The 13,928-nt window shown below is 48.7% G+C and overlaps 1 protein-coding gene across 6 annotated transcripts in view; it reads left to right on the top strand.

Annotated features, from left to right (window-relative positions):
• Positions 1–4,330: 4,330 nt before the first annotated feature.
• CASS4 (Cas scaffold protein family member 4) overlaps positions 4,331–13,928 on the top strand; it is a 41,118-nt gene continuing 31,520 nt past the window's right edge. For 3 of the 6 annotated variants that reach the window (XM_013985477.3, XM_085002524.1, XM_085002526.1), the window contains exon 1: positions 4,402–4,511. In XM_013985477.3, the coding sequence (XP_013840931.3) occupies positions 4,476–4,511 (36 nt within the window). In that variant the 5' untranslated portion in view covers positions 4,402–4,475. Of the gene's footprint in view, positions 4,610–13,928 lie in introns of all 6 variants that reach the window. The other 3 variants (XM_085002525.1, XM_085002527.1, NM_001110431.2) reach the window with 2 other exon arrangements.

Raw genomic sequence — 13,928 nt, forward strand, 5'->3', positions numbered from 1 at the left:
AAAGTGGGTTCCTGAGGCAAACCCCACCGAAGAGCACAAATCCAGAGGATTAACAGTGATGGGGCTGCCGGTTGCACCAAGGACGTGTGTCAGTCCCTTGTAACCGAAAGATGTCTGAGCCTTCGCAGGGTGGGCACTTTGATGAAGACACAGAACCCAAAAGGTGCCCACTCCCCTCCGCAAAAGGATGAACTTGGCAAAAACGCCGCCTCAGAAAGAGCTTACCTACCCCTACAGCCGCTGGCTTAGATGTGCAGGGAAGGTTCCCGGGTGTTGGCACAGGGGAGGGTTTTCAAGAATCCCGTCTACGAGCCATGTGCCCCGAGCAAGCTTGGAGCCGGTCACACCACCTGTGTGGTTTAGAGAAAAGCAAACTGAGAATCGAAAGCAACTCCAGGTGGTAGAGGCCACGTGTGCCAGACAGGCCAGCACCCGTTCTCCGTGGAAGGGGCACATCTGAACCCCGGGCTGCCGTGAGTCCTCGTCCCAGAGAAAAGTCTAAGAGTCGTGTGTTCACGTTGAGTGTAGGGAACAGCCACCGTGATGAGAACCGGCAGAAGCGAGTCACGTGGTGGAATCAGCACTTGCACAATAGGTGTGAAGAACTAAAACAGTAACTAGACTGGGGCCAAGGGTCAAGAGCTTCAAAAGTGACCAAGTGGGTATGAACAGCAACCTTCAGAACATTCGGTGCTTCTGTAGGTCTCATGTTTTTGTCCTTTTTCTGGAGTTTGACCTGTGCCCTCCTACTCCTTTAGTGGGTGTTTTCATCTCTGAAGCCTCTTGCCCAGTCATTTTCTGGCCAATTTCCTCTTCCCCTCCAGGCTGCGCCCCCACAGGGAGGGCCAGCCTGGGGCGTCATTTCCTACCCTGGCCTTTCTCGATTACTGTGTCTGCACCCAGCCTCTCCACCCTTTCCTTTGCATCCTTTGCTTCAAGTCCTGCTCTGATTCCTTTTCCCTTTTAACCTTGGGATCAAAGTTCAGGCTGTTAAGCTGAATTATCACTAATTATTGCAGCTGGAGAAGCCCAGTCCTCCATGAATTATCCCTTCCTTCGGGTGTGAAGATGAATTTGTTGACAATCTATGAAATTCTGCTTTGACCAGAGGAGCTCTTTTGTTACTTTCGTGAGGTTAAAGTCTGCCAGATAATCAGATGATTTTACAACAGCTCAGTCTGAAATTTCTGCGAGGCCTTTTGTGTTTTGAACATTCTGGGTCTGGAGTTTGGTTGGACTTTCTATAAGTCCGGTATCGAGGGCCCAGGGACCAAGTACTACCACCCAAGGAGCCTGGATGGCTGAAAGTCCACGTGAAAACAGCGGAAAATACCCAAACCTGTTCAGTACGCAAAAGCAGCCTGCCTTGCTGCATATTTCCTGGGAGCTGTGGAAGTATTCAGACTCCCTAGGTTCTGAAAAGACAATTCAAACTACTGTTCTCAGCGACACCTTGGTCAAGGGAGGGAAGTTACCTTATTAGAGGCTCCCTGACCTGGTTCTCTTGAATTCTGGCAGTTTCAACTTTCCGTCTGTGGAATGTTGCGAAAACCAACCACTGAGTTTCCTAGAATATCAACTCTCGCAATATCTGTGCACGTAGGAGACTCGTTTGCCTGAAGATGTTAACATGAATAGACTGCAGCAAAACACCCACAGCCTTCATTCAGAAAAATCATGGCGGGATCAGATAGGAAACGGGAAACTCAAGCCCCTCGTTCACGAACTCTGCACTAAATACCTTTGTAGGACCTAGTGTTTAATTTCAGGGCCAAATCCTATTACCTTTGTCTTGTTTTTGGTTAGATTGCTTTTCCTTAATAAGGACATGCAAATGACAGCATTCTAATCTTCATGGGGCCTTCGAGGTCGGCCCTTCGGCACTGCCATGGACCCCTGGAGTTTGCCAAGGTGGTAGGAACCATCCAGACAAGTTGGCGTGAAGTCTGTCTGTTGTCTTTTTTCTTTTTTGGCCACCTCGTGGCATAGGGAGTTCCCAGGCCAGGGATCAGATCTGAGCTGCAGCTTTGACCTACACTACAGCTGCGGCAACGCCAGATCCTTAACCCACTGTGCCAGGCTGGGGATTGAACCTGCATCCCAGTGCTCCAGAGACACCACTAATCCTTTGCACCACAGTGGGATCTGTCTGTTGTCTTTTCCAAGAGACTTGGCCTCGGATTCTGTCTCTGTTCATCACGGTGTGACCTTGAGCAAGTTTGTCCATCCTTTTTCTTTTGTCTCAAATGTATACAAAGGTGAATAATAGAAGAGAAACAATGGTTGCCAGAGGTGGGGGGGAGGGGACAAGAAGTGACTGCTGATGGGCACAGGGTTTCAACTTGGGGTGATGAAAACGTTCTAGAATTAGTGGTGATGGTTGCACAACTCTGAATGTACTAAAAAAAAAAATACTGAATCCTGCTCTTGAAAAGGGTAGATTTTGTGGTATGTGAATTATATCTGGAGCTGCAGCTGCTGCCTGCCTACGCCACAGCCAGATCCAGACCCGAGCTGCGTCTGCGACCTACATCACAGCTCACGGCAACGCCAGATCCTTAACCCACTGAGCAAGGCCAGGGATCAAACCCACATCATGGATACTAGTTGGGTTCGTCAACCGCTGAGCCATGATGGGAACTCCCTAAAGCTGTTATTTTTTTAAATTCAATCCCCACAGTACAGTACAATGAATCCCCATGGACCCATCACTCAGACTCCCCAATTTTCGACCCATGCCCAAAATTGTTCTACCTATGTACCTCTATCCTCTTCCACCTTGAATTATTTTAAAGTGAATCTCAGATTTTGCCTGTAAATATTCAGTATACATCTCTTAGAAATAAGGACTTTTAAAAACACGATCCTAACATCATTACATCTCAAAGCATGTATGGAAACATCGAACTTTGGTTTAGTAGATGCCAACTATGGAAACCTGAACTTGAGCCTTGCCTCGACAGCGCTTGCGTCTTCCTCATCTGAGGTGCTACGTGGCCCGTGGCCGCCGACACTGAGAAGCTGGTAGAGCCAGGAGAAAGCAGGAGCAAAGAGGTGCACCCAAGAGAAACGTCCAGATTCACAGATCACCTGCCATTTTGCCGTGGCCTTTGCCTCATAAATAATCACCACTGGTTATAGGCATTGCAGTAGTACTGTTGTAATGATTTGTCTCATCTGTAAAGACTTAACAGGATACAATACTCCTAGTCTCAGCCTATGTTGAGCTGCCCTGCTTCTCACACCTCTCCTAACTCGCGAAGCCTTCCGTAAGTAACCCCTCCTCCCGTCTCTCTCCGCATCTCTGGCTGTCCACCTTGCCCTTGTTGCCAAATCAGTTTGTGATCATTCTGTGGCATCCTTGTGGCTCCCATTATCTTGCCTCTGCATGTCAATTACATGAGCCCAGACATTGACTTCCAACAATAATGGGAATTTAAAATCAGTCTGCTATTTCCATCCCTAAATCCTTCCTGGTGCCCAGACTTGCGGGGACCAAGCCAGGGACAACCAGCAGGCAAGACAGTACATGTCGTCATTGCAGGAAGGGAGATATGGGAGAGACAGCTTGTTACAGATGGAGGTTGAGCCAGGCTCAGAAAGATGGGTACCAGTTTGTTACATGAAATAAAAATGCAGACGTGCCTAGAGGACCCTGTAGGTCGTCGCTGGGTGTTTGGTGTGAGTGCAGAGAACGTGGAAAGAGCAGGTCCTGCTCATCTGCAGGAGCTAGTGCTGTGGTTTCGAGTACAGGCGGTGGGTGGCTTGATGAGTTGGATAATGTGATGATCCATGTTCAGCGTAGCGCTGGTGCGGAGCAAAGACCCGGGGTTTGCGTGGGGGACAGCAGTGGGGGACAGCGCAGGGGCGGTGGCGGAGGGGGACGGAGTGTGATCCTGATCCTGATGGGGAAAAATGCGGGACAACGTCTCCTGGGCAACCCCTGACTTGTTTTCTCTGGCTGTCGCGGGGCAAGTTCTAGGGAGCAGGAAAGAAGCAGCACGGACCCGTCATCAGAAATATGGCCCGGCAGCCTCTACCCAAGAAAATGAGCTGGGTCTGCCTGGTGGGGGTTGTTCCACGACATTCACCAGAGGAGGATGCCCTGCCTTCACACACTCAGCTTCAAAGAAGGAACTTCACCCTATAAAGCAGAAGACTTGTTTTTTTTTTTTTTCTTTTGCGGTTTCTGGTAGCAAATGTGTGACCGTCTCTGCTTATAGACGTCAGGCAATGAGGAGTGAGTGTGGCTTGGATCCCAGCTCTCCCCTCCTTCACCCCTTTCCTTCTCTTCTAGTCCTTTCCAGAAAGTTCGCCAGCTGGGAGAATCATTCTGACAGTTTCCTGTGCTGTCAGATAGCTCCATAGAACTCCGTTTCTGAGAACCAGCCAGAGGCATGCAGTGACATTGCGCAACCGCCTCTAAGCGGAGCTTATCACCCGTGGGGCTCCAAGGCGCGGCTCACACCAGCAGCATGAAAGGAGCAGGCGGCCCAGACGGAGCGCCCAAGGTGAGTGGCAGGGCCGTTGGAACCACCTGCGTTGGTTAAGGGCCGTGGCCCGTTGCCGTGCTGAGATTCCGACGAGGTCAGGAGCATACCGGTTGCATGTGAGTTCGAGAGGGGAGAGGTTCCTGCATGTTTAAGTGCAGAAGATAAATGGGCTTTAAAGCTCTTACCCATTTTGACTCAGAGGTGGATGGAAATGACTTTCTAGCAAAAACCAGCTTAGGGGGTTGATCGCACAACCAAGCCATTCCTCTGTGTCTGTTCATCGGCTGACAAACTCAAACGGGAGCTGGACCCGGGTCTCTGCCCCAGCCCTGAGGCCACAGGGGGCCTCCTCAAGCTGTTTGCACCTCAACTTCTGTGTTCACATGTTTGCGGGCTGCTAAACAAACTGCCTGGACATAGGGACAAGGAGGTCAAGGTTATTTTGCTACATCTTTTTAAATTTTTAAGTAGAACTGGAAAAAGAACTGAAAACAGTTATGAAATGGGGAGTCTGTTTATATGAATTAAATGTGTTATTTATTATTCCAACAATCATAACAGGAGCCACTGGTGGAATGTATGGCTGAACAACGCACGACAGTCTCTCTTAGGTAGATGGTGTGTAAATAGTGTAACGACCCTTGAATTCTCTACCCAGCTATTTTCTTTGAAAACTTTTAAACCATTGGGAAAATGGGGAAAAAGTGAATTCCATCAACCTGCGCATGTCTTTTACCGACATTGACCGATCCCTGGCATTTTGTCACATTCGTGTATATCTATTTGTGTATATTTAGACATAGGCTACATTCGCATTTTCCAAAAATCCAAAAATATCCTCTTTCGCTTTGGGGGCAGTTTTTACTTCGTGATGTGTTTGTCTGTGGTTTGTTTGCGGTTCCAGCCCGGAATTCACTCCAGGGCCGCACATATCGTGTGCTGGGTCTCTGTCACCCCTGGTCTAGAACAGCCGCTCCTTCTGCTTTTCCTTCATGACGCTGACCTTCTCTATGCCCATCCAGTTTTTAATTTAACTTTCGTTTTGAGTTGGAGTCTAGTGGATGTACATGTGTTTCAAGTGCACAGCAGAGGGGATCAGTTACAGTTCTTTTTGTGATTCGGATTTCTTTTTATGTATGTGCCGTTTATGCTCCCTCATTTCGGTAGCATTTGACCATGTTCAATTAACCTGTATATATAGATGCGTGTAACCTGTATCTGACATTCGCGGCAGCACCCCTGAAAGTCAATCATCAATAGTGTGCAGATAATTCCCGCCAACCCTTACTGACTGTCCATCTGCCAGGCCCTGTGTTGTGTGGGCCATTTGCATTTTCTCATTTCTCTGGATGTCTCCCTGAGCAGATGTGCTACTCGGAGCCCCACTTTATAGATGAGGAAAGCAGATCTCGTGGGTCATTCGCTAGCGAGTGGAAGGCCAGGGGTTACACCCAGGCAGACTGCCCAGGGCCCCAGCTCTAAACCACTCAGTCCATGCTGACCCTTAGGTCAGCAGTCAGCATCTTTTCATCAAGAGCTAGACAGGATTTTAAGCTTTGTGACCCAGCTATAATCTCTGGTGCATATTTTTTGTTTTCATAGTCTTTTAAAATATAAAATCTTTCCTCACTCTAGGAGGGGTCATGCGGGTTGGGTCCGCAGGCCATAGTGTGGCAACCTCGACCTAGGCAGTGATGTCCCAGCTCCCACTGATGCCCTGCCCAGTAAGGGCAGCAGCAGGCCAGGAAACCAAGTCTTCACCCCAAGTCCAGGGGCAGCCAGGTCCCGATTTCTTGGGCATCCCTGCGGAACTGCCAGCACACATAGAAGATACTATGCGTTTTTTAAAGGTTTTACGGGAATAGGGGCAGTAGCTGAACAGGCTGAGCTTCTTGTCTTGCACAATGAGCAGGACGGATTGGAGCTCCATCCGTTTTAGCAACATTGATTGACCGCTTTGTCTTCAATGCTTTTGATTAAATGGTAACACAGGCTTAAGGGGCTCATACCATGTGCGTGGCTCTCAGCTTTCATGCATTTGACTTGAAAGCAACCCCGACTTTCATTCAGGGGCACCCAGACGCCTTTCGTGCCCCAGGGTCAGCCTGTGTACAGGCATGAACAGCAGCCGCCCTCCCAGGCTGTGCCCCACGGTTGCTGCTTGACAACCAACCAAGGGCTCCTTGTCTGTAGAATTTCATCTTTGTGCACAGCAGGGTCTGTGTCATTGCCTGACTTTGTGTTAGGTTTTCCCTAAGCGTCTGATAAAATGAATAGAAAACTCTTCTAAACCACGATGATTTTAGAGCTAAGAAATGGCCTCAGACAGTGCAGCTCAACAAAGGTAGAGGCTGTTCGCGTGGCCGAGGTAGTAAATCCCACTTCTCCCTTGCCTGCTGAGTGGACTGTAGCTGAGCGACTCCATGTTCTACTCGATTCCAGAAATGCCCTAGGAGGTCCCGTGGTGGCCCAGCAGAAACACATCTGACTGGGAACTGTGAGGTTGTGGGTTCGATCCCTGGCCTCACTCAGTGGGTTAAGGATCTGGCGTTGCCATGAGCTGGTGGTGGAGGTCACAGACGCGGCTCAGATCTGGTGTTGCTGTGGCTGTGGTGTAGACCAACAGCTGTAGGTAGCTCTGATTCAACCTCTAGCCTGGGAACCGCCATATGCTGTGGGTGCAGCCCTAAAAAGCAAACGAAATAAAATAAAATAAGGTCTCCGAGACAAGGTGAATAAGTGGTTTTATTACATGTAAGCCCTTGCTTTGGATTTTTGGTAGTTTCAAAAGCGCCTTCTTTTTGAAAATGGGGACTGCATGTCCTTTAGAGTGATTCAGTCCCATTCGTCGCAAATTGTGTTTCCCTCTGAGCGTGTCCCCGTTCGCGGGTGCATGTCATTAGAGGTGACACTGAAAAGAGCATCTTTGTGCCAGACGTCTTTGCTTCCCTGGAGTAAATGTCCAGGAGTCAAAAGAGGAATCCTGGGTCAAAGCAGCGTGGTGTTTATTTTCCATCACTTTCTGAGACTTTCTGAAATTTGAAAACCTACTTTCTTTGCGATTTACACTTCCTCTCTTTCATGAGTAGCGCTGCAAGTTGGATGCTCACTTGGTTTCCTGAGGGGCGTTTTCAAACGGATGTCTTTATCATGTTCCTAAAGCATGGGTGGTCCAGAGAAAGGATCAAAATAATATTTATGTTTTAAGAACATGTCAACGTCCTGGCTCAACATCTCAGACTCAGTATCAACTAAAAAGCAAACATCCTTGGGTCCTCTTCCATCTCAGCTGAGTGGAGTGGTTCTCACTCCAGGAGCATCTAGACAAAGACTTAGAATTTAAAAAAAAAAAAAGAAAGAAAGAAAGAAAGAAAGAAAAAAAAAATCACCAACACGCCCAAGGCTGGTTTAGACACCGACAGGCTGCCTCCTGGCAAGACTCTCTTGCTCCGGTGTTTCTGGGCATCACCACTCAGCGAGGCTTCGTTTGTGAGTGCAGAGCGATTTCAGGCTCTCCTGGTACCTTTGGAAGCACCGAGGTGGTAAACGGGCATTCGGAACTCAGTCTTTGCGGAAGACGGGCGCGTGGGGTCAGGTGCAGAGAACTCGCCCTGGCCCGCTAGCCTGGCCTGAGCCCAGGCCCACCAGCTCCCCACCTCCAATCCCTTCCCTCTCCCCTGCTGTTCCCAGCCTTGGGACGCTCCTCTCTCCTGTGGCTGGACCACTGGTCCTCCTCTCAAGCATCGCCTGACCCCGAGGCCTCTCGGGAGCAGCCCACCTAAAGGGCCTTCCTCTCCGCACCCACCCCATCACTCTCATCATCTGTCTCATCCTCACTCAGCAAGAGTGGAAATGGCGTTGCATTTGTTTGTTGCACCCTCTGAAATGTCAGCTCCACGAGGGGCAGACCTGGGCCTTCTGCAATGCTGCCTCTCTGGTGCCTGCAGTAGCACCTGCACATGGTAGGTGCTCAGTAAGCACCTTGCTTGGTGTGTGAGAATGGAGGCGAGCTTACAGGGAATGCAGAAGAGCCCTTGCATCACGGCCTCGAGGACAGGAACGCTACTTCCTGTTTGCCAGATGTCTGGGAACAGAGGTCACCCCTGACTCTCAACTCTTCTAACCCCTGCCTGGCCCCAACCTGACCCGGCACTCGGCCTGGATGCTTGAGAATTGCCCACCTCCTCCCGTGGTCAGATGTTGCCTGAGGTCTGAGCCTTTGCAAATGAAGGCAAGGACCTGTGGTCTCCCTCTGAACTTGTCCAGCAACTTCATCCCTTCACCTGCCTCCCCGGGCAAAAGAGGCAGACACAGCACCCTGCTGGAAATCCTTGTCTACTGTTTAGGTTTTCACCCAACACAGAGTTATTGAGCTCTGGGGGCCTGGGGCGTCAACACAGAGCTGACAGTCCAGTGGAGTCAGACAGTTAGTAAAATGAGTAAACGGGTATTGCAGGTGCTGATAACTGCCGTCAGGGAACAAAACAGGATGACTTAATAGAGGTGGTGGACAGAAAGGGTCCCTCTGGAAACCAGAATGCTGGGAAAAGCATTCCAGGCAGAGGGAACAGCAAATGCAAAGGCAGGAATGAATTCAGCAGAGCAGCGTATCCGCGAAAAGGCCGGTGTTGTTGGAGCAGAGTTAACAAGGGGGGCAAGGGGTCTGAAAGGAGATCTGAGGGGAAAGCAGGGTTGGGCCTCGGGGGCCCTGTAAGAACTTTGAGGTGCATTCTAACTGCAGAGGAAGCCACCAGCCCATTTGAAGCAGGAGATGACGAGGTCTGCGCACGTTTTTAAGAGACCACGCAGGCTGCTGTGCAGCACAGTTGGAAGGAGAGAGCAGAAGCAGGGAGATGAGTCAGGACAGAGCAGATGGCTTTGTTTTCCAGTTTGGATGGTACCATGCTGTCCTCAGTGGGCACGGGGAATTGTTGGCCCTGACTTCTGAAAAAAACTGTTTGGTGTTTCAGACTGTCAGGAGGTGTGACCAGAATGAAGAGTATGTTAAGGTATAAGTGGCTTTTAAGGAACTACTTGTGCTGCATATTTTTTTAAAAAAGAAACTATTTTCCACCAACTTTATTTCCATTTTCTGTTGAGACAACATCGCTTTCATTCATTCCATGCATCCTGAGCCAGACACTGTGCTCTAAGTGTCGCAGAAGACAAGTGTCCAGTACCCTTTCTCAATGTTTTTTTTTTTTTTAATAAAGTTGCTTTTTTTTATTCTTTTTTTCTTTTTCTCCTTTTGGCCACCCCATGGCACATGGAGTTCCCAGAGTGCAGCTGTGGTAATGCCAGATCCTTAACCTCCTGTGCTGGGCTGGGTATTGAATCTGCATCCCAGGGCTCCAGAGACATTGCCAATCTCATTGCACCACAGTGGGAACTCTCCCTTTCTCAATATTTACTAAGATGTCATCAGTGGCATAAGTCCGTCACATTCTGTTATTCTTGCCCCTGTTTGATAACCTTTATTCTCATATCATTATATTTGCTATAGAGCTCACTTAAAAAAAAAAAAAAAAAAAAAAAAAAAAAGCAAAACAGCACATCACCACTTACCCCTGAAGAGACTATTCAAAGGAAAGTGGCCTCATGATAATGGAATGGGGAAGCTATAGAAACATGGTGTGGTCATTTTGGAACTGTGATGACTAAGGGAGGAAATGACAAGGGCCTGGAGGGGAAATAACTTCAAAGGAGGAAGGTGGGGAGGCTGGTAACAAAAAAAAAAAAAAAGATGTCGCTGCAAGTGATATTCGAATACTCCAACATGAGTTGCAAAAAGGGGAAATGACTATTTTAGGAGCCATTTCCCAATGCGTGGCTCATACACCGTTCGTTGACTGGCGTGCCCACAGCAAGGACAGAATCAGTGCCCAGCACACAGCGTGCGCCCCGGACCGCATCTCCCGCTTCTCTGCTGGGAGGCTTCGGAGGCTCTTAAAATGCCTCCAGGAACTGTCATTCGTGGGCGAGTCGGGGCTACTCATCTGCCCAGTCACTCTAGAGAGCAGTTCTCCAAGCGGTTATAAGTTCCTGGATCTCTTGTTCTTTTTCTTTAAACTATTGCTCCTTGAATCAAGAGCGGGTTTTGTGTGTTACACGTGTTACAAGCAGCCTTCATTTGGGGGTTGGAGGGGCGCAAACTGGGTGCGCAAGCAGTAAGGAGGATGCCTCGCCCTTGGAGGCCTTGGCCGTCGAGTTTGACCAAAAGTAAATGGTCCTTGTGGCATGTCTGCTTTGGTTCAGAATTTAAACTCTCAGGAGGTTGAGAGGGCAAGAGAGTCAATTACTAATAGCGAGAACTGTCAAGTTGCTTTTGTCTTTTTACACTGATGTTTCCCAAAGTGAGGGGTCCACGGCCTTCAGGAAATCAACAGGAACAATTAACAGGAGCTTCCTGGTGGTGTCTTGTGCAAGGCTGCAGTGAGTTTATCTGTGGCCCATTACTGACAACAAAATAAATAAGCCCAGTGAACAGGAACCACCAACAGAACAAGAGAAGAGCTTGAGGAACAGGTGGTTCGTTGCTTTCCTAACACCCCTAAAATGACCCAGGGAAATGGAGAATTTGGTAAACAAGCATGAACCTTCACTCATTGCTCTGGATCCATGAGACAGGGTGGACCAGCTTTGAATTCTTCCTCATCAAATGGAAACTCACCCTGCAGGGACTGTGACCTCTTTCCCACAGGATGATTTTAGGTACGACACACAGAATATATTTTTTTTATGTTAGCTATGTATTTTAACATATGTATGGAGTTCCCATCGTGGTGCAGTGGTTGACGAATGCGACTAGGAACCATGAGGTTGCGGGTTCAATCCCTGGCCTCGCTCAGTGGGTTAAGGATCCAGTGTTACTGTGAGCTGTGGTGTAGGTTGCAGATGCGGCTCAGATCCCACGTTGCTGTGGCTCTGGTGTAGGCCAGTGGCTACAGCTCCAATTCTATCCCTAGCCTGGGAACCTCCATATGCTGCGGAAGTAGCCCTAGAAAAGGCAAAAAGACAAAAAAAAAAAAATTACATATATATATATATGGAGTTCCCATCTCGGCTTAGTGGTGAGGAGTCTGACTAGCATCCATAAGGATGTGGGTTCGATCCCTGGCCTTGCTCAGTGGGTTAAGGATCCAACATTGCCGTGAGCTGTGGTGTAGGTCGCAGACATGGCTCGGATCTGGCGTTGCTGTGGCTGTGGTGTAGGCCGGCAGCTGCAGCTCTGATTCGACCCCTAGCCTGGGAACCTCCATATACCTCGGGTGCAGCCCTAATGAAAAATAATAATAGTAACATATGTATATATGCATTGTAAAAAATTAAAACTAATCAACAACTTGTAATTTCGCAGGTCATATTGCTTCGGGAGAGTGATTTCTTTTTAATTGGCTTAATTCAACATTTTACTTTAAATTAAGAAGGTACAGACATGGATACGACAGGAAGCGTGCAGTTAAGAGAAACACAGAGTTTAAGAAACACAGTCTTAGACGAAGCTTTCTCCTAACTGGCATTGGTGTAATTGCTTATGACCAATCACAGGACACGAAACACCTTCTTTCATCTCCATGCCTCTTGCCCCTTTTACCCTTCAAAACAAGAAAAAAAGGAAGGAAAAGATGAGAAAGGGAAGGATCCCATCTGTCATTTTCTTTAATCCCTGGGATGGTTTCCATGAAGTAGATAAAAACAAGAAAAGCAACCACGCAAAATGCAGGGGTTGGAGTTCCTGCTGTGGCGCAGTGGGTTAAGAATCCAACTGCAGCATCTCGGGTCCCTGTAGAGACAAGGGTTTGATCCCCAGCCTGGTGCAGTGGGTTAAAGGATTGAGTGTGGCTGCAGGTGCAGCTCAAATTCAATCCCTGACCCGGGAACTCCCATGTGGCACAGGTGCGACCATTAAAAAAAAAAAAAAGCAAGGGTTGCAGCCAGGTGGGAACCTGCACTTCCAGATGCGGATCCTGAGGCCCTGGGAAGTTCTCAATTACTTGCCCTCCTCCCTCCGTGAATTTTTCACAAGAGGGGGCTGAATCCTCAGCCACTTACCTTGCCCCAACCTTGCTCTCAGCTCTTTTCCTCAAAGCAGGTATCTTAAGAATTCAGGAACTTATCTAGGAAGGGATGAACTTGGAGTTGGGGGACAGGTGAATAAATATGCTGGGTCCGTGAGGCCCTATACGTTCCAGGATACAGCGTGGTGTAACACAGCCCTGTCTTGGGCCACATCCCAAAAAGGTCAGTTACTTAGAAGACCAAGATCTTCCTTGTTGCATCGCTTCAACCCTGAGCTTAGACCCAGGCAGCCTGGTTCACCTTGTTCCCCCCACAGGACATGTTGTCAGACATACAGTAAGTGCTTAATAAAGAAATGTTGAATCCACGAAGTATGAAAAGTGCATTTTAGCAAGATCCCCGTGAATAAGGAAAGAACATTCAAACAACTCGATCCAGGTAAGACCCAAATGTGGGAGTTTCCATTGAGGCTCAGCGGGTTAAGAACTCGACTAGCATTCATGAGGATGCAGGTTCCATCCCTGGCTTCACTCAGTGGGTTAAGGATCTGGCATTGCCGTGAGCTGCCGTGTAGGTCACAGATGCAGCTTGGATCTGGCGTTGCTGTGGCTGTGACAGTAGGCCAGCAGCTGTAGTTCCAATTCGACCTCCAGCCTGGGAACTTCCATATGCTTATTCAGGCATCCGGGGAGAAAATGTTTCACTTCCATTGGGTAGCTTGGAATTTTTTTCTGGTCACAACCTCTTCCTCAAAGTCTCATTAGAAAGTAGGCAGTGCTTTCTGTGGCTACAGAGTTCCTGTAACGAGAGGCCTTTTCATCTGAACCACTGGCAGGATTCAAAGCTGGAGGGACCAGAGTCGGCGTTGTCATGGAGAAATCCGTGACACTTTGGGCTTGTGTGTAGGCAATGCCATTGCCAGATCCTTTTTGGAGGCATTGGGAAAACAAGGACTGACTCTTTTATGGAGGTTATTCTTGTGCCCTCGCATCCCGTCTCATTTCCAAGTTCACCAGGCTTATTCACGTCCCCAGAGCCCATAGCGAAGCCCATCACTGGCTGTTTGCATTCAGATGGAGGGTGGGGAAGGGCCCTAAACTTTCCCACCCCTGGCGGTGGGTGTCCGCCCAGATCTGCTGGCGGGACAGCTGCAGAAAGAGCACTGTCCAGACACAACAAATGTTTCAGACCCAAACCTCCCGACGTTCCAGCACCAATTGCTAGAGAAGGATCTCCCTCCCAATTTCTGCCAGTGTTTCCCAGGATATGGACTAATTGCCTTTAAAAGTAATTTCTGTGAAGGATCCAAATGGAGCTGAATGTGAGGGTCCGCCTTTCTCTTTTCCGGCCTCTGTTTCCTGCAACTGTCCCATTGCTTAGGACTCAGAGGTGACCGTGTAAAGGGGTCCATGGCTT

This window comes from Sus scrofa, chromosome 17 (genome assembly GCF_054392235.1).
Source record: "Sus scrofa isolate SSC_HxYL_T2T_F1_AM1 chromosome 17, Sscrofa_HxYL_maternal_Yorkshire_Landrace_v2.0, whole genome shotgun sequence".
NCBI classification, from domain to species: Eukaryota; Metazoa; Chordata; class Mammalia; order Artiodactyla; family Suidae; genus Sus; species Sus scrofa.